At 42.6% G+C, this 26,965-nt stretch overlaps 2 protein-coding genes across 8 annotated transcripts in view; both read right to left on the reverse strand.

Annotated features, from left to right (window-relative positions):
* Positions 1-1,391: 1,391 nt before the first annotated feature.
* Positions 1,392-22,847, reverse strand: CTTN (cortactin). 4 transcript variants are annotated; one of them, XM_057372997.1, is made up of 17 exons: positions 22,711-22,847; positions 19,864-19,947; positions 19,557-19,630; positions 18,164-18,293; positions 15,439-15,549; positions 14,709-14,763; positions 14,095-14,205; positions 13,169-13,279; positions 12,682-12,792; positions 11,307-11,417; positions 9,593-9,648; positions 9,017-9,086; positions 8,348-8,496; positions 4,676-4,765; positions 4,397-4,586; positions 3,453-3,524; positions 1,392-3,155 (listed from the first exon to the last, which is right to left on the reverse strand). In XM_057372997.1, exons 2-17 carry the CDS (start codon positions 19,945-19,947, stop codon positions 3,019-3,021), a joined length of 1,662 nt encoding a protein of 553 aa, XP_057228980.1. In that variant the 5' UTR covers positions 22,711-22,847; the 3' UTR covers positions 1,392-3,018. The 4 variants fall into 4 exon arrangements, with proteins under 4 accessions (XP_057228980.1, XP_057228978.1, XP_057228977.1 ...); XM_057372995.1 differs by lacking the exons at positions 1,392-3,155; positions 14,095-14,205 and having other exon boundaries at positions 3,331-3,524; XM_057372994.1 differs by lacking the exons at positions 1,392-3,155; positions 11,307-11,417 and having other exon boundaries at positions 3,331-3,524.
* Positions 22,848-25,273: 2,426 nt separating this feature from the next.
* The window catches only part of PPFIA1 (PTPRF interacting protein alpha 1), a 52,521-nt gene continuing 50,829 nt past the window's right edge, over positions 25,274-26,965 (reverse strand). For all 4 annotated transcript variants that reach the window (XM_057372999.1, XM_057373000.1, XM_057372998.1 and 1 more), the window contains one exon: positions 25,274-26,779. The gene's annotated coding sequence lies outside the window, so the exon portion shown is untranslated. The remainder of the gene's footprint in view (positions 26,780-26,965) is intronic.

The following is a 26,965-nucleotide window of genomic DNA, read 5'->3' on the forward strand; positions in this document are numbered from 1 at the left end:
CCTGGGAAGCCATGTGAGCCCAACTCCCTGAGGAGCATTTGCTTTTTTTTGTAGTGGGAATTCTGCTAGAAACAACTGAAAAACAACTGATTTACATTTTTGGCTGTTTAAAAATAATTATTTAATCACTTCTGCCTGACTCCACATGGTCACTGGACCCCAGTTTTGGGGAAGCTGTGCCAGAGCACCGCACTCTTTTTAGGGTTTCCCTGCTGTGTGTGAGGCACTTGCCAGGCCGTGGAAGATGCAGTGTCTCTTCTGTCCCACCTTCCCCGACCCTGGGACAAATCCATGATGTAAAAGCTCCTTGGATCAATCCAAATTCCCTTTCTGGAAGCCATCCAGGGCAGAACTCTGCACATTTGGACTCGAGATCGAAGGATTCTTGCTCTTCTCCTCTTCCCATGGATTATTGCATCAATTTCTCTTTCACCAAGGAGCTTTACGGCAGCTCCTGCAGAAATGTGCTCAATGTGAGTGGAATGGGAAGCAGCTTCTTCAAATTCAGCACAAATGCAGCTCTGTGCCATGAGGATCCTGTGGACACATCTGGACCATGACTGCAGCCTGTGTTTGGRAGGCTCCACATCCCTTTGGGACAAGGAAAAGCCTGAAGCAAGGTGGAGACTGCCTGGACTTCACAGCAGCAGGAGCTGAGCTGGATATTGAACCCCCATGGCTGCACTGGGAAAGCTCCTGTCAGGGACTGGAGGGTCAGGAAATCACAGGTGGGATTTGCAAAGCCAAACCACCACTTGAGGGTGCTCCCTGTGCTTCACCTGATGATTTCCCCTGACTCCTGCTCCTCTTCGTTGGTTAAAGTAGGAAAGAACCCAGTTTGGTTGATTTGTGCTATTGAAAATCTCATTAAATTAAACATCAACAGCCAGCAGCAGAGTGGGACAGCCAAGGGTGCCTCATGACTGAGAATTCCTCCACTCCAGGAATCCTTCTCCACGAGGTGAGGCAATCYGTGAGCAACAAGTAGCATTAAGAAKCACCAGCATTAAAGAATTTTAAAAAGGCTGTTGGGATTTTTGTCCTCAGCGTTTCCAGTGGTGCATCGAGCACCAGATTCCCAGAGAAGTCCAGGGCTGGAAATTGTAAAATCTGGACAGCAAAGTCTTGGGAAGCCCCACACTGCCATGGACAAGCACAGAACAGCTTTAAAGGGATGTAAATWTTTATTTCACTGTAACCCACATCTGTTTGCAAGAGCACACAGTGTCCTGCTGTCCMCAGCATTCCCAAAATCCAGGAGCAGCCACAAACCCCACAGCTCCCTGGTGTTTTCAGCAGAAGGAACAGGCACATAAATCAAAAGACAAAGCTGAGCCTGATGCTGAGGTTTTTCAAAAGAAAATATTGAAAAGAAGAAAAATATTCCATGCAAATGGTTCAAAAAGTTTATTGAATATTTAATTTACAAAAATCATATCCCTATGAGGTGTTCTATGCAAAATTGGATAAAATAAACTGCATATAAAACCCAACCCTAGTAATGCAAATACAACACAGAAATGAGACCATGGAAAGAAGAAAAAAATAGTAATAATAATAATAATCATGACACACATGTGACATTGATGAAGGATTGTCCCAACCATCCAAGAACTGGTTCAACATGATACCTTCTGCCTTGACACATCGTACACTTTACCATTTTGTACAGGTCTTCTATATTCCATTGGTCCAAATGTAGGGTTGATAAGAATCCTTTGCATTCTTCCTTGCTGCTACACCAGATTTGCCATTTTCCTTCTGATCAGAAGGTGGAAAAAGACAGTACAGACACTGAACACGTGCACTACATTGGATGCAACTTGCTATCTTTGGTAGGGACCCTAAATCTGCAGTGGTCAGCTTTCTAGAGCAACAGCAATTTCAGTTTTGGCAAAAAAAAAAAAAAAAAAAAAAAAAAAAAGTTTAATTGTGTTGTTTAGTAGAACATGACTGGCAGTTTCTGCTGAACAAAAAAAAAGTCTCTTGCCTGGTTTAGAAATGGAGATGATTTGTTTGGGTTTCAAATCCAATGATTACCATTCTTTGACTCGAAAAYGGTTCCATAAAATGTCACTGCTGCACAGCAGGCCATTCCTGGTGTGAGCAGGGATGCATTGCACACACAACTGCAATCCCACCCATCCTGCCTCTGCCTCCCATTTAAAGCAATGAGAATATTCCTGCAGATCTGGATGCCAGTTTCCTTCTGAACAAGCAGGAATCTCACTGGTGACTTAACACTTCCACAGTAACTTTTCCAAGTTTCCCTGGGAAAGAGGAGAGCGAAGCAAAAACAAAAAAGTAAAGGAATTTGGGACAATCAGTGCTAGAGAGTTTGCAGCCCTCCTCTGGAATAACATGAGCAGGAGGAGCAGGACCAAGAAAAAATAATTAAAAAAGAGGAAAAAATAAATCAATGCAAGAGCCAAGGAACTTCACTTTAGAAGAGAAGGAAAAAGTACCAGACTGTTTCCTTCATTACATTAATATTCCATAAATACTGGACAGTATTTGATTAACTGCCATTAGCTGCGACTTTCGAACGTCTTGTTTCTTTCAAGCACTATTGGGAAAGAAAAGAAAAAAAAGAAAAAACCAACTGTGCACCTCCCCAGTCCTCCTCACTCGATGGAAATGCAAACAACCTGCATAGCCACGACTTTCTCAGCTGCACACGCTTAGTGGAAGACTAACTAGACTTGAACACTTGAGTAAATCTGCTCACTTAGGAGTAAAACATGCAATATTACAACAGACAGCTACCTGTCCTCCAAAAGGCTTGGCTAATTTGGCAGAGAAGAAACATTTCCCGACGAAAATAATCCCAAGAGCCTCGGTGACAGACGGAGTAGTTACAATATATTAGCRATTTCTGTGGCATAAACATTTTAAAAAGCATCAGCGAAGTATTAAATATAAAAGCCATATGTATACCCCCCCTCCATCCTCAGGAAAGCCTCACGGTGTGTAGTGTGTGAAGTGGGGAATTAAGGCATCACCAGCAGCTGGCAGTCCCTACTGCCTCAGCTCCACGTAGTTGGCGGGGAAGAGGCCGTAGCGGCCCTTGCAGACGCCCCTCCACCAACCGTCATCGATCATCTCGATGTTGGTGATGATGTCGTCGGGGTCGAAGGAGATCTCGTCRTCACCCGCTGTGGGGAGAGCCAAACAGGTCAGCACTCACACAGACAAGGTCTAACAGGAATCCCAGCATCTGCCTAAAAGAGCTGTYGGGAAACTCCCACCATTCCCACAAACAGCACACAGTAATTCTCAAAAGACTCTCAGCACTACCGTTAAACCCCACCCCCTCTCCGATTACAAACTTTTCATACATTCATTTCATGTGCTACTACAACAGACATAAAAATGCAAAGGAAAATCCAGATTTATCTTGTGCAGAACAGGGTTTTCAAGGCCAAAGGTTGAAAAAAAACCACTTTGCTCACCMGCTTGGTAATCGTAAAGGGCTATGGCTGTGATCCCAAGTTCATTTTCATACTCATCGTAAGCGTTTTCTTCTGAAGAGAGGAGAGGAGAATATTAAAACATGGAGAACTACCACCTTTCTTTTCTAAGATGCTTCTCCTSTAATTGCACTGCTAACCCACACAGGAAGCAGGGAACAACCCATGCCAGGTTTTAGCAGTGCTGACATTCCTTCTGGATGCACTTTTCCCCTAAATCACACACAACTGAAGCATGAAAATAAACATTTACAAGAGACATTGAGTACAGCACTAAATGCAAACAATTGGCCCTGTAAAGCATCTGTAAAATGTGAAAGAACAGCTGAGYACAAGATCAATGTGTAAGAGGATGATTAATACAAGTTGTGCATCTTGGGGGGGATAAAGGGGCCTGTTTAAAATTCCCAGGTTTTTGTACCAGAGCAGGTTCATTCTTCACACCTCATTTAGTAACCAGAAGAGGTGAGAAAAAAACAGGAATTCAAAAGAACCTTATTCTTGAAGTTCCATGGATCCCTATTCCACTCCATCACAGACACAGAACGCAACACATCAAACTCCAAGAATTCGTTGATTGGATTTTTTTGCTGGCTCAGCACATATTTAATCTCCAGATCTGAGCTTTCTCATGTTGAGCTACATTKCATGGGGTGGAAATGGTTTCCCCTSAATTTCTCTTTGAACTGAGACCCTGGAGAGCCCTGTAATTACTCCAACATCATTTCACAATATTTAAGTAATTTCAACACCTTGCTGCAGCCGTATATTMATTTCCTAATTAAAGTTTGATGGTGGCAAATGCAGCAACTCTCATCAGATTGAATTTAGAAAACTAGGGCAGAGTGCTATCAGCACAACTGCTCRCTGAGTTATTGCACAAGGACATAATCCTTATCTTCAAGGATCTGCTATCAGAAACCAACCTGCTTGGTAGTGCTCTGCTGCTCCTGCCACCTCATAGACAGTCTCAGGCTCGTACTCAGCCTCCCGCTGGCTCACTGCTTCCTGGTAGTCAGGCTCTGCTGCTTTGTAGGCAGCCTCTGGCTCCTGGGCAGCCGGGTAGGATGGGCTGGAATTCTTGTAGGCTGACCCTGCTTCGTAGGAAACTGCATCCTGCAGGAACAGGTGAGCTCTGTCAGTTTTGTTAAGAGGTTCCCATGCTCAGGATCAAAACCCACATCCCGAWGGTGATCCCAACGAACCTGGTAGACCGGGCTGGAGGATGCCTTCTGCTCCACCACCTGTGTGACAGGAGATGCTGGTGGGGTCTGCTTCTTGGCTTTAGCTTGCTCCTAAATCCAGGAGAAAGGAAAACTTCAGTGCAGCTCAGTCACTGATGTGATGAGCGAGAGACAACCCTCTAACATGAAGGGCAGGCAGCACATCCTGCAACAAACTGCTGTGGTCACTGGGGGACTGGACTGGCTGGAGCCCAACACAGCACCAGAAATGCAGCAAAGCAGAAGAGAAAAAAAGGGAAAAACAAAACCCCACGGTACAGATGAGTGCCTGTGCTTAAAACCAGAGTCCCAGTATCGTTTGGCACATCTCCAYAGGAGCTGCAGGGTTTTGGTGCTCAGTGTACTCATTCTGTTCATCAGCTGGCTGGGCCTCATGTCCCATTTCAGCCAGAGTTTAAAGAACCTGAAGYCCACACATATTCTGAGTGTGCAACTGATGTACTACTTTTGATGAGAAATGGTCCTGCAAGCTCTGGCAGGCCTGCAAAASATCCTGCCAAGGCAAAGCACTGAATAGCCCAGATGGGTCCTRTACACTGACAGTGAGAGATTCAGATGTTCAGAAGTGTTAAGAGATGTGGTAGAAATAAAAGCAGATTGCTATTGTGTTCTGTGACACAAAGAACGTGGATCTGAATCAACTGCTCTGGCACTCAGGTGCTTCTTGCTGTGCCTTCCCACCTGTGAATCCCAGGGCAATCCCACAATCACTGCAAAGYCACTCATCAGGGAGCCAGGACACCAAAGTGCAAGAAATGCTACAATCGTTCACATGCAATACAAAAGTTACTATTTCAACAGGTAACTCTTTCATTTTGCCTCTCTTTACCACAGGGGAAAAGGAAACCCTTAATTCAGGGCCAACCTGTCTTCTTCACAGTAAAAAAGAAGAGAAGATGTGTGCAATGAGAATCTGTGCACTCCAATAGTTCAGGCCCATCCACCCCAGAGGACTCTCAGGAGAAATGGCAATACAGAGATGAAGTGGTAGAACTCTGTTCCAAAAAATTCTTCCTTTCCTTTGCTCAGAAAAAAAATACATCCAACAAAGAAAGTAAAGTGTGTCTTGAGAGCAGAGCCAGCTTTGAAGACAATTCAAAGCTTAGTGCTGTGCTTTCTGGAAAAAGTCTCTCCTGATGCAACTTTCCCCCTCTTTCAACTCCTGTGMTACAGATAAAAGAGATAAAAATGCACCAGCCCTTTTATTAGATTATTAGAAGTCAAACCTAAGTTTGGGGACAAATTAAGTAGTATCAATCCATTAATGATGTCAAATGTGGAAAGAGTTTGACTAATTTGTTCTAGGAAATGGGTCTGCAATCCAGATTAGAGTTTAGGAGAGACACAGGATAATTGCCATAAAATATTTAAATTGCATGGGCCCTCTCAGGCTGGGTTTTGTTCCACAGTGAAATGCTACATAGGAAAGAGCATCATGCCTTTTCCTGCAAGGCAGCAGAGCACAGTGAAATCATGAGGCAGCATCAACTAAATGCAGCCACCAAGGAAAGGCTCCCTGGTTGCTCTGTGTGACATTTGTCAAGAGTAAACCAGAACAAGGATTACCAGTAAACAGGGCTTGGGAAGGAATGCAGGCCATGTGTACATTCCCATTGTGGGAGGGTGCATGCCCACATACCCTCTGAAAGTGAGTCTTTCTTCCTCTTGTGAGAACAAGTTCACTAAAAGAAATAAAGTTCACCTCCAGGCAAAGTCCATCCCCACCCGTTCCAYGCACAGCCTGGGAGCAAGGGCCAGAGCCAACAGCACCATTTCAGTTCCYCTTAAACTCATCCCCCCTCTATGTGTCCACAGAATCCCACAATTAACCATGGAGACGTTCAGGCTGGAAGAACATTAATCATCTGGTTACAGGGAAATTTAAATACCAGCTTTGGGGGAAAAACTTCAAATGTGTCCAGGCAACAGAAGCTTTGATGAAGCACGAGAAAAATCTACCATAATGACTTGGATTTAATCCACACAGCAAAAATACCAGGAAAGAAATAATGTAATTTCTGAGATAACAAAAGAATTTGAAAAAAAGACATGGCACTTAAGGTCCTTTCCAACCCAAACCATTCCAAGACCTCTTCCTCWCCCAGCTTTTCTCCAGTGCAGTAAAGGCACCCCAGGAGTGCTTGGGGGAAGGCATTAAATGTCCACGTGGAGGAATGGCAGCATTAGACTGAGGCACAAAGATGAGCTCCCATTCAGCTTGTGGTACGTTTCTGCAGTGAGCATATGTTCACACTGCACATCTTGATGGCACAGGGCAAAATAGGTGATAAGCTGAGAGAAAAAGTAAAATAAGAAAGGAAAAAACCAAAACAAAACAACAAAACAAAACAAAAACCCCAGTCACTTTAGAGGAAGACAGCCTACCAGGCCCTTTTTCAGACTCTTAAAACAAATTAGTTACATCAAGCMTAAACTGTGAAGGAATCAGACCATGCTGATGGAATGGGATGGACATCACACCCTGACATTCTGAAGCAGCATCCAGATAAGGGGGAGCATCCACTGCATCTGAGGAGCCAGCCCTGGGTCTGCCCCCTGTGCTGGTACTCACAGGACAAAGGGATCTGCATTCCAGATGTCTCTCAGAGCATGCAGGACCACTTCATGTGCCAGAGTGTTTATTAGTGGGGTTGCAGCTGCTGGCACTCATTGCCTCTAACAATGACAGACACTTATGGCAGAAAATGAAAACCAAAGAGAGGAAAGAGAGAGAGGAAAGTACAGGAAGTAGGAAAACCCCCCCAATAGCCAGACAGGAAGAGAAATGAGGAGGGGCCCAGACAAACATTCCCCTCAGAAGGGTCTCTTCAGTGTAGACAGTTGGTGAGAAAGGACATTTTTCCTGGGCATCTCCTTGAGTGCTGCACACTTTTCATCAGGACCTGCTCTATCTCTCTGCTGGTTATTCCAGCTTAGGATACCATTAGCATCACCTGGAACTTGCTATTTGGGCATCAGTATCACATGTGGGTTGCCTGTGAGGTCTCTGCACGTGTGTGGCTAAGGAGCATTTATTCAGAATTTAAAAACTACCTTTTTGTGTCCTAAACTTAGTCTCCTCTAATATAAACTAATATAAACAAATATGCAAATTCCATAARGCAGATCAGATGCAGTTTCTGACTAAACACGTCCTGGAATTATCTTGCTTATGAATAACACAAAAATCACGAAGCTTTTAACCATGCCAATGCTAAGTCAATTTTTTTAATTCCCTAACTAAGATTCAATTAGCATTTGGAGGATTATCTTCCCCTAATCTCCTGGCTGTGTGCTATACCACCTCCATCTCCCACAAACACTGATCCCAAAGGAACAGCATTACCAACTGTCACCATGGGGTTAAACTTCTTGAACATGCAAGGCCTTTTGGGGACCACAGAGCTCTCCCCTCGTGAGCTCCTCCATCCCCAAAGGGAATCTGGGAATGCCAAAAGGCAGAAGTGCAGGAGGAAGAGGTCAGGCTGGAGTCACACAGTTAAAGCACAAGCACACACTTCGAGCTTTAAAGCCCAGCTGGAAAGAAGGGAAATAACTTTCCTCAAAGATTCCCTTTTCTCTCAGCATTGCACTGAAATCAGGTTGCTCCAATGGGATTTGAACCCTACTGACCTCCAGTTTCCTTCGAGCCTCCTCCTGTTCTTGCTTCTCCCTGGCCATTCTTTGTGCTCTCTCAGCTTCTGCCTTCCTTCGGTCTTCCTGCTCTTTCTCCTTGGCCAAGTTCTCAAAGTTTGCTCGGATGCTGCTTGTTTTATTAGCAACTGTAACATGGAAAGGAATTCAAGTCAAAGAATGTTTCAGGTTCTTTATAAAGGTAGCCTGGAACGAGTTTTTGCTAAACATTTCTGCTTTTCTGCCCTCTGAGCTCATGGTCCAGTCAGGGAAGTCCTTCTATCCCTCTTTCYCCCTCCCCCTTCCCCACCCAAAGCTCTTGTGCACCACATTTCTTTTATAAAAAAAAAAAAACCTCTGTAACACTTCTCCCTCCCCTCCCTGACAGCACAGCCTCCAACACTCCCCTACAATTTATTCTCYCTTATTCCTTCCTTATTATCATGCTTTTTATTCTCCCTTCCTTAATTCTGACAACCCTCAAGACAAAAAACAAACTGSAACAAAGCAAAACAAGCTCTAAAGGAGGGAGGGAGAACATCTGAGGGTGCTAAAGAGCTGCCAATATAGCAGCTCCCTCTGGATGATCCTTACACAGCAYTACTACATCAACATCCCAGGATTTTGACATTATCAACTCCAAAGAAAGATTTGGGGCCAGTGCCTTACCAGCTTCTACTGGCTTGGTCTTCTGATAAGTTGATGCTGGTTTCTCAATATCTTCAAAAGTTGCTGCATTCTATCAGTAAGGACAAAAAGGATACATGTTAAAAGGCCCACAAATTCATTAAGACACCCAGACAGCCTCAACCTGTGATATTTCACTGTGACTCTGTGCCTAAGGCTTTTTTCAGAATATCAAAACCAAATCAGGAAGAATCAAAACTTGACAAACAGAATAATMCTTTCTGCAAGTCAAACTAGAAAGAATTAATCTTCAGGAGCAGTTCTAAACACATCAAAATCCTATTAATTTTTTTTTAAATTGATTTATGAATAGATGACTCATCAGAACTAAAAAACAAGGCAATAGTCTAAACAGATCTTGTGTAGCTGTTGCTGTTCTAATTCACATGAAATGACATCAGCTCTGGGTGTATAAACTTGCTTTATAAAGGTTTAGAAAAGCACAAAGGTCTGCTTTGGAGAAGTGTCCAGAAATAGAGAGCTGAGCACTGCAGATCTAACCAGGCTGCTGTGCATCCCCACAGAATACTGAAGTCAGGGCTCTTTGAAGTAACTTACCTTGTCCATCCGATCTTTCTGGACACCATACTTGCCTCCAAATCCTTTGGAATAATCTAGAAGTAGGACAAAAAGGGTCAGAGCAGGGAGTTTGGTGGCCCTCCCGCCTTGCTGCCAAACGCAAACAGCCACATCCAGTGCAAAGAGSCATTTCAGCTGCATGCAGAGCCACAGTGACAGCCACCAGAGAAAATGCAACTCAGCATGGATGCAGAGAGGACACAGAACCYCAGGAGCCCTCAGGGACACCAGCAGATGACAGACTGTGGGCCACATGCATTCCCTGAGTACACAGGAAGCTGAGGACTGAACAGGTATCAAGCAAGGAGTGAGGAAAGAGCCCTTCTGATGCATCACTTCTGTAACACAGCCTTTGTYAGCACCAATTCTGAGCCCTCTGCAGTAATCATGGAGCCTGAGCCATTTTGCTTTGCTCAAAGGAGTCTTCGGTGACCATAGAGGTGTTTTGTTTCTTTCTTTAACTTGGTAAATTCTATGAATGGCAGGAAAATGCAAAAAAAATTCTGATTCCTGTGGATTTGGTTGTGATACTCAGCTGGTGAACATTAAAGCCATCGATGTTAACTTCTGCTCTACACATGGAAAGGGTCAGTTCCACAGGCCAGCTTTAGTAGCCTAAAGCAACTCACCAGCACAGAAATGGGGGCTGTGCTGTTCCATACCAGCCCTGAGCTGCACACTCTTCCTCCTGGCCTGTGCTGACTCCAGCACTGCTCACACTCCCAAATCAGATTAACTCAGTAGTGACACTGATAAAAACAACAAACCAACCCAAACACGAGTGGGTTTCTGCTCTCAGAGGAATGTCTGAGGAGCACCAGAGCAGCACAACAGCAGCAGCAAGAGTCTGTGGCTGGAAAAACACCTCTTTCTGGGGGCAGTGAGCCACCAGACTGTCTGCATGGACAGGCTTTCCTATCCATCCCTGGAATAAAACCTCTTCTCCTCTCAGCCCCCAAACCATTGTCTGTCCTTGTCTGTCCCTRCCAGCCATTTTAGTGTTTGCACTCAGGCTCTGAAAGTCCAAACATGTGTCCCTATCACAAAGGAAAATATCAGCTATCAATGAACAAAYTCATTTTCTTCAGCTTTGTATGTATTTTCAGCCAGAATAAATATACTACACTTACATTTTCCTGCTCCAGACTCCTCACTTTAAGATAACGGATAACCACGAATTCATGGGCTGTACCCCAACTATTTTATAATGAATAAAGAGAGCATTATGACAGTATTTGCTCACCCAAGAAGCACAAACATCCCCTGCTTCTTTCAAAGACTACAATCATTTTAACATGGTCTTGCCATAGCCCCTTGYTTGTTAATGGGTACATGCATGATCATTATCTGAATATTTTTCCACCAATTTATGCAGGCAAAACTTTATATTTAGTCTCTAAAACTGACTTCATTAACATTATACTAACACTAAWGTTATTAGCACACTGTATGCACAGCTATTAACTAATTAATGACTTTGTAGAGCAGTTGACTAAACTYTGGGTGTCTCCTGAACACAGGCCTGGTTTTAGGTAATATTTTAAGGATAAAATGAAGAAAACTGCTGGATCATGGAGGAACAGAAGCGCAAGAAAGTGTCTGCACATTGCTGGCATTGATCTACTCAGAGAACTATTTCAGACTGTGTGAGAAGTGGCTGCACTGGTAAGAAAGTAACAAGTGAAAACGGTGCCTTGTTGAGATTCATGCTTGGCTAGTTTCTCCTTGTAATCAAACCCCACAGCAGATGGGTCCTGCCTTTCTGTCTGTACACCAAATTTCCCTCCGAAACCACTCTTATAGTCTGAAAAAGCCACATGGGATACATTAAAACCAAGGCAGGAAAAYAAAGAAGTTTAGTCAGAGACACTCAAAATAATTTTTGCAGTGTTTTTAATTATCAGGAATGGTGAAAAAAAAGTATCTCAAGACACTTCTATAAAAGTAAATTCAAAAAAAGTCTCAATTTGAGATGATTTATCAGATATAAGAACACCATTCTGAAGTCACAGAAAAAAAAAAGCATTTCTCAACATTTTTCATCCSTTCTGAATAATGCACTTGCATTTGATCAAAGGGAGGAACACAGACATACAGGTAATTTGTTCACCCAAACAAAACAACAAGAGATACAAGAGAATAAACAAAATAAACAACAAAACATACAAGAGAATCAAATGAGCTTCCTTCATTAGTGTGGTTAACATTTGTACAGAGAGCTGGCTTTTAAAGAGCTGTGAAGATGGGCTCYACACAGACCACCCTCCAGATATTCCTTAAAGGAAGGAAGAATATTGCTGCTGCCACACAGCTTGAGGGGGAAAAGTTTTCAGCTAAAAAATCTGATCATTCCCCACTGCTGCCTAGGGAACAGCCATTTACATAATATATGTTTATACATATATATATTTTATATGTGTGTGTTATAAAATGAGAGAGGGCACAGAAAAAAAGGAAAAGGGCTTCAGGTAATCCTCTCACAACAAATCTGCTGGAGCACCCAAAAGAACAATATTCTGAGGATCAGTTTTAATTTCATTACTTAAAAAATATTAATTTCTTTAAGTTAAGAGAAGTGACAGGCAGAGGGCTGGGGAGTAATAGTTGTGTTTTACAACATTCCCTCTGGGCACCAAGTATTTCACAGGAATAGGTACCTCACAWGCCAGGAGAAAGAACAAGCATTTGGTATTAGACTGTCCCTGCATGAAAACAGGGATACACACACCAGAATCCAGAAGGGAAAAAGGAATTCCTAACCTGTGTTTTGCACAACTCAAAAAGGAAAAAGGAAACACAACAGTTTGCACAACTGAAAAAGGAAAATAATCCAGGCTACTTTTAGATTCATAAAGAGAGAATTTAGCCCTGAGCCCGGACTTTGAGGGGCTGGGTGTCAGACACCAGTACAACCAGCGGCAGCAAAACCCAGACACAGAAAAGGAGACTCATGTGAGCCCCTGTGAGGCTGTGCCTGAAGGGACCAGGGCAGGGGGCTCACACAGGGAACAGGGAAGTCAAAATGAGGGAAGGCAGAAAGAACAGCAAGGAATTGAGAGGTGATGTACCTTTCTGGGACTCGTGCAGCTGCACTTTCTCCTGGTGGTCCCAGCCAAGGGCACATTTGTCTTGTCTGTCTGTYTGCACACCAAACTTGCCTCCAAAGCCTTTTACATAATCTGTGGAATTTCAGAAAATGAAACTGCAATTCATGGCTGTAAGCAGCATTTAATAAAAAAAACCCCAGGAACATGTTATGGGATAAGATACCCTGTTAATAATACACTCATTCATTTCAGGGAATCCAAAATCTGCACATACATGGGGCAAACACACACCACCAAAAAAAAAAAAAAAAAAAGATACCCTGTTAATAATACACTCATTCATTTCAGGGAATCCAAAATCTGCACATACATGGGGCAAACACACACCACCAAAAAAAAAAAGAAAAGAAAAAATGAAAAAAAAATGTCTAAACCACCCCACAAATACAGTATTTTTCCCAGGTTTAAAAGGATTTGAGCAACTATATTGAAAGAAGATAATAAAAACCTTTCTGTGATTCATGTTTTTCCGTTTTGCCTTGATATTCAAAGCCAACAGCACTTTTATCCACTTTGTCCTTGTCGACACCATATTTACCACCAAAGCCCTTGGAATAATCTAGAGATAAGAGGGAAGAGTTTCATTTGGAGGTGCACAATAACAAAATCATTACCTTGAGCAATTGTGATAATCAGGGCTGCTAGCATTAGATCGTATTTTAAAAGAAGCACTGACATTCTCAGTTAAAGATTTCAGACACTGAAGTCAGAAATCCTTCAGCATACACTGTCTAGCATGAAAAGTAAAATAGCATTTAGCTGGGCAACACCAGCAGTTCAGCTGCTTGACTCCTTGGTAAAATTCTGAAGACACTTAYAGCAAAGTGAACTTCAAAACCCATGTCAGCAACAGCCTGGATTTTTTTAAAACATCCCCTGCTCCTTGTTAGCATTTCTAGACTGCAAACATTTCTTTGGGGTAAACATAAGAARTGGCAAAAATATCACCATTTCTCAATGAAATGGTTGATTTTTGATTAGATATGCCTGGAAACCTGATCAGCAACACAGTATTATGCTGCTAACTGATAAATGTTTTAATCCACAAACAGCTGATTCTTTTAGGAGCACTCTGTGGTGGTTAAACCRCTCACAGTCTGAGTACTTGGATTTACAGCTTTTCAAAAGGAGATGGCAAAATCCTCCAGACAAACCTACATGCCCTGGACCATCCCTTAAAACCAGGCAGAAGCGACGGTTTTTAGGCTTCTTTTTTCAGAAGTCAAGGTTTGCAGCAATGTAAATTTTACTCAGCGTTACCTTTCAGCAGGTTAGGAGTGCAAGAGGTGTAAAACATGAGTATTTTACAACATGGCCTATRGGCAGTGCCTACAGCATCAGGGAAGGAGCCCGCTAACACATGTGTCTATTCACCCTTCTGGGAGTCGTGTTTCTCAGTTTTTCCCTGGTAATCAAACCCCACTGCACTCTTGTCCACTCTGTCAGCCTGTACTCCGTATTTTCCACCAAAACCACTTGAGTAGTCTGCATTGAGAGTAAAGCACAATAAAAACAGCATGAAGGCACTTGTCATGGATACAGCATAGCCTAGCAATTGAGGGGAAAAACAAGTTATTTCAGAACTGAAGTATTAATGCTTTAGCACATAAAATTATGTTTAATTTTAAACAAAAGATAAGCAACAGTCTTACAGCTTATGACGGTTCCTATTAAATTTATCCCCTATTTCCAACRGGGTGCAATACAGCAAAGAGCAACACCCAGTCTTCCAGACATGTCCTTGAACCCCATTTCTGAAAGGAAGACTCTYGGAAGACCCGCTACTTTTTTGTCTTAAAACTTCATCAACTCATGAAACTGCTCTGAAATTAATTTTTTCCTCCTCTGTTCCAGCAAACCCARCATTTGATTCATTGAGAATGTCATGCAGAGGTCTCCCTAAACGAGGTACTTTCCATACAGTGAAAGAATCTACTCTATTATTTATAGCAAATGTGTCCACAGAGGTGACCACCTCCCCACTTTACCTTTTTGGGAGGGATGCTTCTCAGTTTTGCCCTGATATTCAAACCCAACAGCTGACTGGAAGAGAAATAAAATGACATGTGTGACAGAGTTAGGCRTTAGGAGAAAAACTGCTGGTACTTGAGTGGACAAACAGCATGGCAAGTTCCTGTCTTTCTGTACTGCTCTGACCTTCTGGACTGGGAGCAGAAATATCACTTAACTTATGGGCCCTATTCATTTCCATGGTAATTTAGAGCATGTGTTCATGGCCAGGGTTTCTGCCCTCCCTTGCCAAGGCAAATTGCACCAGCAGCATACTCTGTTCTAGTCTTGCCAGGTCCAGCAATTCAGTATGACAGGAATTCACAATTTCCAGGCAGGGATTGTTACAGTCTTGGAGCAGGACATCAGTTATCCTGCCCAGTAAAGGACAAACCATCCCCAAATCCTTCCTGCTATACAGCATTCACACTGACCTTGTCAAAGAACACAAAACAAAAGTAGTATTTTAATATCTCTTTTCAGCTTTCTTTTCAACTCATCTCAATTTCCCACAAGGGCATTTTTCTACTCTGCTTTAAACAGCAATTTATCTCCGTATCAGTCAGTGTTAGCTTGCTGCTAAACTTCAAAAAGAGCAGCAAGAGCAGCCCACACCAGCATCCTAAGGCATTGGCATTTTGCAGTTTTATGCACAAAAGGAGAAAATAAACCACTGGGGTGGCTGCAGGAAGAGAGGAAATCACTCACCTGGTCAACTCTATCAGTTTGTACTCCAAACTTGCCACCAAAGCCTTTCACTGAATCCACTTGGGAACAATGCTTGGAAAGTTTGGATTGGTATTCATGTCCAACAGCTGACTGGAAGAAATTGTTAAAGTTCAGACACAGCAGCTCTACAGAGGTGTGTATGTAGGAGAAAACACTGCACCAAGCAACTTGAGGATGAGTTTTGTTACCAACATGCATCACCACCCCTCCTGCTGTTGAAACCAACTTCCCTGGAAATTCCTACTCACTTGGGAAGTCTCCACAAGGATGCTGCCATGCTGCCAATCCAGTCTAGGCATAGGGAAGTGACTGAATTTTATGAGGACTATTTTATGTCCTGCATTTGCACTTCAAAAGCAAATGGAATGAAAGTAAGACAGGTAGAGAGGAGTCTTGATGGTGTTCATTCAGAATTTGAAGAGAGTTCTAGGTGAAATACACAGTCTTATGTTAAGGCACAGAGCTAAAGGCCTGTTTTAGGTGGCATGGGACTGCAAAAATACAACCAGAGCCAGCTATAAGTGGAGTAGGGAGGCACCCATGTCTCATGCATAAATCAGAATGAGGCATCTGCCTTCTCTACTTTCTCACTTGCAAAACATGAAGAGATGCACTGACACCAAGTGCTCTTTGTGCCAGCGGTATCCCAGCCCTGCATCCTGGCCCTGGAAGCTGAGCAGAGCAGAGGCTCAGCTCCATCCATCCCACCAAGGCTGGCAGGACACAGGGATATGGAATTACACACCTGGAAGTGCCTCCACACAGCCTTTGCTAGTGTTACACTGACCTAGTGCTAGGGAGCCCTTCCAGCCCCTGGAATTGATGCTGGACTCTCACACCTCAAGCAAAAATGCTTTTTCCTTGTCCAGTGCCAATACTGGGCACTGGTGAGCAATCTGAAATCCACCATTTTATTCCAGCATTGGAGAAGCTTTTGCCAGACAGCTGGACCAAGGTGAATTAATCTGAGGACACCAGGTGTCTGCACACCTAATAACTTGGATTTTACAGTGTGTGCTGTTTTTCTTCCACACAGGTGCTGGAGGGAACATTCTCAGCASGTAGGGAAGCAAAGCAATACTGGCTGCAGTAATTGCCAGGTAACAGAACAAGGATATCAATCATAGGACACTACTTTAACTCATAAGCATTACAAAAGCTCCTTTCTTTTCTTGACTGAAACAGTCACACTCCTGTTCATTTTGCAGGTGTTCTGTAATAGAACATCTGTTAAATGTGACAGAAAAGGCTCCCACTTCCCTTTATCCTTCCCATTATACTTATGGCAAATGTGAGCTCTCAAAATCCTAAGAGTTTATGTGGTTTTACATGATCTCCCTTTTGTTTTGCCTATTGAGGTGGGTAAGGTTTAAGCATGCCATTTTCTTTGTGATACCAGAACTTTCTGCATTTCACCAAATACCAAATGTTACAATAAAACCCCTTTTCTTTAGACTTGGAAATGTATTTTCCTTGAAAATCTGTATTTCAGAGTAAAACGTCCTCATAATATTTCTGTACATTTCAAATCATCTCTGGAGGTAAGGCATACAGAATGATGTAACAGTTCATTTTAACTCGGCAACAAGGTTTTGCCCTAAATGCAGCAAATCCCTGCACTATGAGAAAGCTGCAGTGACCCTGATTTAATAATCAAACTTTAAAGCCAAGCTTTAAGAGCAGCACACCTGCACAGATACCTGCAAGGGAGACCTCTCAACCACRAGGCTTCAGAACTACAGTTACAAGGGAGAAAGGTTTGTCGCAAATATAAATCATGAATACCTCCTGCAAGCAGCATCACTCAGATGGGCATGACCAGACTGTTTTTCCCCATGATTAATTCTGGCCTATGGGAAACACTGCTGACTTTTGTTCCTTTCTTTTTCCCCATGGACACAGGTGAGGGATAAACTGCTGACACTAGAGAGCAGCAGCAGAACAGGCCTGCTGGTTGAACCTGCTCAGCAATTCCTTTTCCYACATTCAAAGGTTAGACTATTTCAAAGGCCCACTGAGAACTGGACAGCAATTAACTCTGGAATTTGGGAATCCAGCAAAAATTTCAGGCTGTCAACTTACCAAGAACACAGACAGCAAATAAAGTATGAAAACTTTTTATTCAGGAATGTTTTGATTCTTTTTCTAGCAGAGCTCATGAAAGACAGCAGCCAGAAGCTGAAATGCCTATTTATCACATGGCTAAAGGAATTATATTAAGAACTATAWTTTTTTTTAAGTATAACATAAGCAACCATCAACCCCATATATAAAAAAGTACCATCTGATTGCAGTACAATGAYACTTTAAACACTTGCATTATTTGTCACTGTTCACAGTTTGTCCCTGTTCACAAGAGCTGCTCTCTGATTTAATGCAGCAGCATATCCTTTTCTTCATTTTTTGGAAATCTCTATATACACAGACGAGCTGGCACAGCATTGAAATAGAAAGATTGTACTGGATTTATTAATGCATGAAGCATTTTGTTGATTTAGAAATATAAACTTAAAAACTTGAATCCTGACTCCAGGGGAATCCTCTCAAGACTTGGCATCAATCAAAATCATGCGGGGCCATTGCACATCCCAGAGCAAAGCTGGAACAAGCTCAGCTCACACAGACAGTGGTGCTGGCCACAGGTAAGGCAAGGCTTATCACTTCCCTTATCACTCCATCCCAGGGAAACCCCACTCACACTTACTTTATCCATGCGATCTTGTTCCACRCCAAACTTCCCTCCATAGCCATGGGAAGCTTTTGGTCCTGTTTGAAGCTCCCTCTCTTTGAGGTTCTGGTGCTCTTGGAATACATTCTCCCTCAGCTGATGAATACTTTAGAAGACAAATATAATGAAGCAGCAAGTTTTACTAAGGAAGTTTCAGCAAGCAACTTCATAAAGATGCAAAATATAAAGCTGACAAAAATATAATCCTAATTAGAACTTGGACAATCTGTATTTTTCAAGCCCTTCTCATTTTTTCAGTGTACAAAACATTTTCTCATATTCAGAGACACTAGATCTGTCCCACTGCAAAATGTTATTTAAAAAAAGAAAAAAAAMCTGCTGGTTTTAAGACTAACATGGAAGGCAACTTTGCTATCTTAACAATCCATTATGTAGAATTGATTTTGCCTGAAACATTCTTTTTTCCCTCATATCCTAATTTAAATTCTTCCCAACACTTTTTATTTAGATGGCAACTTTTCAAAACWGGGATCATCTCTTATCACATGGTCCCTATGGTAACAGGGCTAATTCTAACAGAGCATTCTGGACACCACAGTACTACAAAATAAAGATGTAACAAAACTTGCACCTCCTCTTCCCAAAGTGATCCCTTAAAATATGCAGGAATTGAACTGAGGGCAGCACAGACTATGCACAAGAAGGGTAAAGCAAGGTGTAATCTCAACTTTAAACGCCTCCCACAAGTTTTAAGCTTCCTGAGGTGTAACTCAGCCAGCAGGAATCCTCACTGACCTCAGAACAGAGCAGAGTAACGCTGATCCCTGACGTAACCAGTGTTTGCAACATCACACATTTTCTAAAACTGCTCTGAAGTTCAGTCTTAGGCTCTTTTTKTAAGAAATACAAGGTTCAGGAGTTGCATAATTTGTGTTTTACATATCCCTCCATGATRCACCCATCTGCTTTTCTATCAGAGAGCTCAGTTTGCTGCTTTGCCAGAGTTTTTACGAGTTTGGTAGCATTTTTCTAAACAAAATGGAAGAATTAAAGGACTATACATTTCCTTAAAGTAYTAAACTGGAGCTGCTCGGATCCCTCAGCTTCTCCCCTGGCACTACTGGATCTTGCACCAAAACGGAACAAGGAACCTTCCCAGACATAGAGACAGGAAAAATAACATTTCCAGTGACAAAGAAAGATTTAAGAGGCCCTACACCACATTCTGATCCTAATTTCAGATCTGAAGACACTGACAGATTTGGAAGGCCAGCAATCTGGCAAATAATCAATCTTCTATAGGGACACCTGTCTTAATTATGAAGACACAAGTAACTGAGAACATGAGCTGACTAAAAGTCGCCTGGGACTGTGCCTATTAATACATTTGAGAAGAGTGCTGCTTTACTTGATGTGCTCTTGGTGGCCAGATCCATTCACAGTTTTAGCTCCCCAGCGCTGTTCTTTCTCACTCACATCATTCTGTGAAGGACACATAAAAAAAGAGAGTTAAAAACCCAACGAAGTCATGAGTTACACACTTTTCAGAGTACACAGCAAAAGCTCCCAGCAGTCACTCAGACCACAAGGGTTAGAAAAGCAGCTGCACTCCCACTTCACTTCCAGGGATATGCTCCTGTCAGTTGATTTTGCCAAGACACAGCCCCCACCCTGCAGAGCTSCTCTGGTGGATCAGCAAAACCCAAAAGCCATACCACAAAATCTGGATCTGTTTCCCAGTCATCAGCTCCGTCATCCTGGCTGACAGACACGGTGTGGCCTGCAGTAGCCTTCCACATCTGCAACACCAGCAGGAAAAGCAGGGTCACACTCYACTCACGTGATTCATGCAGGAGCTCACAGAGGAAATGCAATCCAAAATTCCCAATAAAGTATGTTATTTAACCCCAGCACCAGAAGCTGTACTTGCAATGGAAATAGCTTTGACCACTGGTGCCCAGGCTGTCTCCTCAAGATAGACTGAAAACCCTTTTTCTCCCATTTGCACTATAAAAAWGTCAGGAGCAATTGCTGTTTCAAARAGAACAAAGTCACCTTTCTTTGCTCAAATTAACATTGTTTTTTGTGCAGTCACTGCACTCAAAGACTTCTCCTCACACAGGTTTCCAAGCCAACATGCACTTTCCAAAGACTGCTGCTAATTCTGGAGCCTGTGCATACAATTAAGGTGTAGAAATAGGTGTTTTTCCCCCAGACTTTAAAAATGGTGAGCACAATATTGCTCTTCACCTACATCACACCTGCACAACYTCCTCTGCTGTGTAGTGAGTTTCAGCACGGTGACAGAAATCCAAACAACTCTAGGAATTTGCACACAGCAGCAGAGAACAGGAGTGTCTGTGTTCCTCAGGTAATCCCTTGTGAGACACAGTGTACACAAACCCAGCACCTCTTTGGCTTTCAGGAGAAACAGAGGGTGACAGCTGGAGAACTGACACCAGGAAGCAAGATGCATAAAAAAGGCAAACAATGACTTCTAGAAACAACACCCAGCACTTTCAAGAGGTTAATGATTTGGGGCCTCTCACTTTCTGGAAACMTCATCCCCTGTGGAGTATCAAGTTGGATGCTTTTAATTTACACTTCTGAATGCAACTAGTTAGCAGAATTCCTGATCAACCTGATGCTAGTGGCTGGATTTTACACCCATTATTCTAGGTAAATCAAAACAAATAAATTCTAGAAAGCACAACTAAAACATCAAACACCAAGTTTCCTGTTCTCCCAGCTTTTTCAGAATGTCCACGTCAGAGAAAGGATTTAATTTTCCTTTGCTGTTCTATCAGAGTTCAGTTTTTTAACATACTGTCATTCTGTCCACTTACCTTTATCCCTCTAATTAAGAACAGATTACCAGGATAATTATCACAGGCTATTTAATTCACACAAACATAATTCAGTGGGTGGGATGAAAACTCCATCTTAAATGCACAACTAATAATCCCTGGCTAAAGTCCACAGCTCATTCTGTCAGGCTTGTTCTGCAGCCTGGCAGAATGAGCTGATGAGCCAGTTTTATGGAGCATTTCAGAAATTTCAGCATAGGTAACGTGAGTGAGAACAACTGAAAAACTGAAAAACACCAGGGTAGAAAATGATGGAGCAATCTAGAAAGAGGGTGTAAAAACAGAGCTTGTGACATCCAGACACAGTACTAGTACGTTTTCCCTCATGTTTTTTTCACATCTCCCATCTCCAAACTTCTCTGGAAGGAGAAACTAGCCTTTATAATAATCCTTCATATCAAAAATACCTATAAGACTATGAGTTTATAACCCAAACCTTTAGGACACGGGTCTTTTAACCTACCCTTAAAATAGCCTGTCTAAAGCCTTCTCTCACATGATTGTGTCTGACTGTCCTACTCTTTCCTACCAAAACCCAATCTCTCACAAAATTAAAAAAAAAAMMCCAAAAGTCTTGGAAAGCAGAACCTAACCAGTTCAATAATAAAATTCAACCTAGGTCCATGTTCTTTCTGACTTCTCCTAAGAGGGATGTTTTCTATCCATCCTGTGCAACACGTCTAGAAATRGAATTAAGATGACAAGATCTGAAGCAGAGGTACATCTGTGCATGGTGAATTTCTATATACTTTGTGCAAAACACAACTTTTTTTTCTCAAGCACTTGTTTCATATGTTCACTTGACCGATGTATTCTGTTCATTCAGCTGTGCTTGGACATTTCAGAGAACAAAAGTGTGGATTTTAGTGCTTCCTCCTCAAGTTCTCACAACAATAGCGCAGGGAAGAAGGGTTTCACACGAACCCCTGTGCAAAATGCAGACTCCACCGGGATTTTATGCCCATAAACGCCAACATTTCCCCAGAGCACTCAACCCTGCACTCTGTGAAGTGAATTCCACAAAGAGCAAAGCACCGCAGCGACCAGGGATCCCAGTCCAGAGCTAGCAGGAATATGCCTGGTTTCCGCCTGCTATTCCAGCACCGATTCCAGGGCAAAACTGGGAGAAACACGATCTATTCATGACTCACTGGCTCACGTGGTCATGATTCCTGAAGGAAGAAGCAAACGCTACGGTTCGAATACAGACCCAGGCTAAATATATGCCTGGATGTATGCGCTCCTCAGCGCTGCTATGACTAATCAGCACCACATCATCCTACCCAGCACCTTTAGCGGCACCCTCGGCAACTCCCCGCTGCCCGGGGCCTAGGGACGAGCTGCGGCCGCCCAGGGGATGCCGAGGCTCGGGGTGCAGGTGAGGAGAGCCGGGCAGCGGTGCCAATGCGGCCGGAGCCCGGCCTGAGCCCGGCTYAGAGATGAGCGCGGCTCGGCGGGGCCGGGGCTGTGCCCTGAGGGGGGTGCGCCCATGGCAGCGGTGCCACCGCGGGGCTGCCGCTCCGAGCCCCGCTCCCGCCGCCTTCCCTCAAGTTCCCAGCTCTGCGCTGCTGCGGAGTTTAAAYAGAATTTAAAAAGGACACCGAGCCGCGTGCCCCCGGCTCTGCCTTGCGCTCTCCGGCCGTACGCGGAGCCCCCGGCCCGGCTCGCCCTCAGCCCCGGCCCCGCCGCGCTTACTCTGCCTGTGCCGCCTCCTCCTCCTCCTCCTCCTCGCCGCTGGCTCCCCGCCGGTGCTTCCCGGGCTGGCGGCKGCTGCTGCTGCAATTTCCGCTTCTCCCGAGCTCCCACTTCCTCTTCCCGGCTCCAGGTGGGAGCGGGACCCGCCGCGTTCYGCTCCGCCCCGCCGGGAGGAGCCGGGCCCGGCACCGCCGCCTGCCCGGGGAGCCTGCGGGGCTCCGAGCCGCTTTACCGATGGGAAATATTTATTTCTGTTCCTTCCCCTGCTTCTTTCAGACACTGCAAAAATACATCGTCAGGGATTTTAAAATGGCCACAGGGGAGTTGGTGCAGTTTTGAACGTACTTTTTTTCTTTTTTTTAATAGTCACTTCTGCAACGTCATGTTTTGGAAATTACAGTCCTCCGTCCCCAAGGGTTCGCATCGCTTTTTATCAGCGGGCAAAAGGTTCCCCTGTGGTTGTTCGCAGGGGGCCCAAATGAAACGGATGCCAAAATGGACACAACCGGGGTTAGGAACTCTCTGGTTTGTCCACTGTTCGCGTCTTCTAGAGGGAAAGACCCCAAGGAACGCCACCCCAGGGAACGCCACCGGTGAGAAACATTGCAAATAAACACACAAATTCCAGCTGTAATAAAAGGCAAGATAAATAAATCCCGGTGAAAACAATTCCAAATGTAGCCAGTTCACTTTATAGATAGGCTCAGACACTTTTCCCCGGGTTAAATACAGTGCAATTCGCTCTATAAACTGAATACATCATATTTTAAAAACTGGGCTAAACTTACTCTCAAAAAGCTGTCTGCTAGAGGAGAGCACAGGTGCAGAGTACCTCGATCCTTTGGGCATTAGTTCTGGCTGTTGTGTGTCCTTTTGGAGTCTTCACCTGTTCCTCCATGAACAGGAAGAGCAGCCACTTTTATATATCCCTTTTCACCCATCTGTTCCAACAATCCATATAAAACTAAAGGTACTGCTACCTAAGTTAACTACAATTGCCCTCCCCCCCCCCCCAAGTTTCCTACTATTAACAAATATGCAATTAATAAGATGTAGAATAAAGTGTGCACCAAAGCTACAACCCTGACACTGGGAAGTGAAAAAGTGACTCTTGAGTTTCTTTAAAAAGTACCACCCCCAAACATAGCATCAATTTTCATTTACCTGAAAACTAATTTTGCTGCCCCTCCCTCCCAATCTTTAGCTAACCAAGTTCCAAAAATAAATTCTTTGAACTACTTTACCTGTACTCCAAATCTTGGCATGATTAATCACTACTGTCCACAAGACACTGCCAAAGCCACTTCCTGTCCTTTAATYCTACAGCAGTTTGAAAGACAAAATATCTGTTTTGAGATTCCCTGTCCTTTAAAAATACAAAAATTGGAAGTTTAAAGTTCCCTCAGATCATTCTGAAGAACATAGATAGTTTAATTTTTACAGCCCTCTTTCCAATGGAAGTCTTTGAAGACATTTGRCAATTTGCAAAACATTGTATGTAATCAAGTGTTATCTAAAGATCACTGTAACAAACCCGGGTGCCTTTTCCACACRCACAGTTTTCTTTCAGCAGGGTGCGTGGGAGTTGTTAAAATGGAGCAAGACATGTTTTTCTGGATTTCTCCAGCACAGCTTTGCTGTGTAACTCAGAASGAAGTCACCACACAGTTTTGCCAGTTTGTGAAAGCTTTCGCCATTTCACTCATTTATTCTACCTCTCAGATCAGTTCCATTGTTCCGTAACAGTTAAGGTTTTACAGCCTCAAAATAATAAACGCAATTTCTGTTCACATTTTACAAGTCTATCYCGTATTGGTTTCACTTTTGAGAAGCAACAATACATGACTTTGAACACCTACTATCACATCAGTGACCAGCAACGCCTATGCAAGGTTTCTCTAAACAGCAAAGTTTAGCTGAGCAGTGAGTCAGGATTTCCTTCTGTCAGTTCCTTTTTAGTTTTTTTCTAGAAAGATAGATTCTCTGAGAATATAAAAGAGACTGCAAATGAGACAACAACTTGTATAGACAAGCTGGACAAACAGAGATGCATTTACAGGGTTTAGAGCATCCATGGCAGTATTTCTCCAGGCTTTCCATATCCTGCTGTTGATTGAGAGAACATGATGAAATATGCTTCACTACTGCTTCATTATCCTGTGTCTTTATCCTTCTGTCTTCTGCTCAAAGAAATGGTTTACAAATAAATTACAATTGACATGAACAGCCCTATCGTGATCCCATTTTGCATTGGTTCCCTCGACTCCTGTGTTTCTCCCCAAATATCACTATGGCCATAATTTCATTTTMTTACCAAAGGAGCTGTTGCTGCTGTGTGGAACAGCACTTCCACCTCCATCATGTGGACCAGAACACACTGAAGTTGTGTGACAGGTTTGGTTTAAAAAGCAAATCACAGCTCTAACTATGAGCAGAAGTAGGCAATAAAGCAGTTTTTTGCCAGAAAACAGATTAATGCACGTGAACTTGAACAAGTCCAAAGAAAATGTCACATCTAACAGAATATTTCTGCTACTGGAGAAAGGTCATCATTTGAAACCAGTTCTACAGGGCAGCAAACAATCATTAAGATGCTTTATTGACAATATCCATTCACTGCAAAAGTTTCTGCCAGCGTACAATTAGATCTTAGCTTTTCCATAGTGTTTTATTGGCAGTGGAAAATGCATCAGTACTTTATTGAAAGAAAGCAATAAATAATACTGTGATAAAAATAGTTCAAAAGTAGACTGTACATATTGTTACATAATCTGAAAATACACAAAAGATTAATAGAAAAACAGAACAGTAACAATGAATTTCAGTTTTACAAGCAAGTTAAAAGTGGAAAACAAAATAAGAAAAAAGACATGCTATATATATTGTTGCATAATAAATAATGCACCATCTGAACAGATTCTTGCTGGCTTTTTAATATGCCATTTACAAGTGTCAGATACATTTTCTACTCATACAGTCCAAAATGGCTACAACCATCAAAATTAAAGTCCAGACACATCTTTAGAACAAGTTTACAAAACACATAGGATGACTTACATAAGAAAAGTAAGGCCTTTATTAGAAGATGCACTGCTTTAGTTTTCAGCCCATTGTACCTTCATCTTTCACTACTCATTTGACAGGAGGCTGCAGTGCTTTAGGATTGGTCCATTAAAACTGGTTCCACCAGCATCTTTCCATCAAGTGTTTTCAAGCAAAAAGGTCTAGGACAAAAAAAMCTCTCTGTGGCCTGTGGCTCACGACCAGGAATCATTATGAAGTCTTATCTTCCTCAGTTAAGGAAAAGCAAAAACAAAAACCGTCCTTGACTTATGGCTTGTTTTCAGTCATTGTGAAGAGTCGCTATACAAATACAGCAGAGGGTGTTATGACTGAGGCAATCACTCCTCCAATATGTCCCGCAGGGTTAAGAGTTCCTCCCAGCTTTTCAAACAAGTTCTAGTTTAAATAAAGACAAATTGCCACTACTTGACAAATCCTCWGTGTGGAAAGGTACAGCTTTGAGAAGAACAATGCTCGTGTACCGTCCCTCCTACGTCAACAAAGGCTCACCTGAAAAAAAGCTGGACTTGTTTTCAGATCTAAGCTAAGAGCTCCAAAAGACAAAATATATACTGCTCAGTGTCATGATACTTTTACAAAGGTATTAAAATCCTTTTCACCTTCAGTTTCATTATTAAAAAACAATGATAATTACAGTAACTGCATAATTTACAAAAACCCTATATTGCTCATAGGGACATATACATACAAGCATTACAGTACATTCAGTTGGAAAGACTAAAATTAGAATAAAAAATCAGCAATGATTTGAATTGTAGACTGAATAGAAACAGAAAAAGTAAGTAACTATATAAATGAGAAGTCACATAAATATAAGAAACATTTAGTTTCTAAAATATTTTCTCTATAGTACTCATGAATTTATTTGCTAATTAAAAACTCTGTAATAAAATATCTCAAAGTGTCCATTTAACAAGTATTAACAGGTTAAGGATTCCAAATGTTCAAAATGCTGCATATCACCGGTAGAAATAGTGTGGGTAAACTGTAAAAACAACAAATAGAAACAACACACAAAAAGAAAAAAAAAACCAAAATTCCATTAGCAGTTTTTAAGCAACATTTCATTGTAAGATTCTCACAAACAGCTCAGCAGTGCAGCAGTCATGCACTGAATTACTGCCATGCCACGCTGGATATAACAGTATTGCCTTCTGCAATCTCCAGCTGC

The sequence above is a fragment of the Malurus melanocephalus genome, unplaced genomic scaffold (genome assembly GCF_030028575.1).
Source record: "Malurus melanocephalus ecotype Western Australia unplaced genomic scaffold, MMel_1.1 scaffold_182, whole genome shotgun sequence".
NCBI lineage: Eukaryota > Metazoa > Chordata > Aves > Passeriformes > Maluridae > Malurus > Malurus melanocephalus.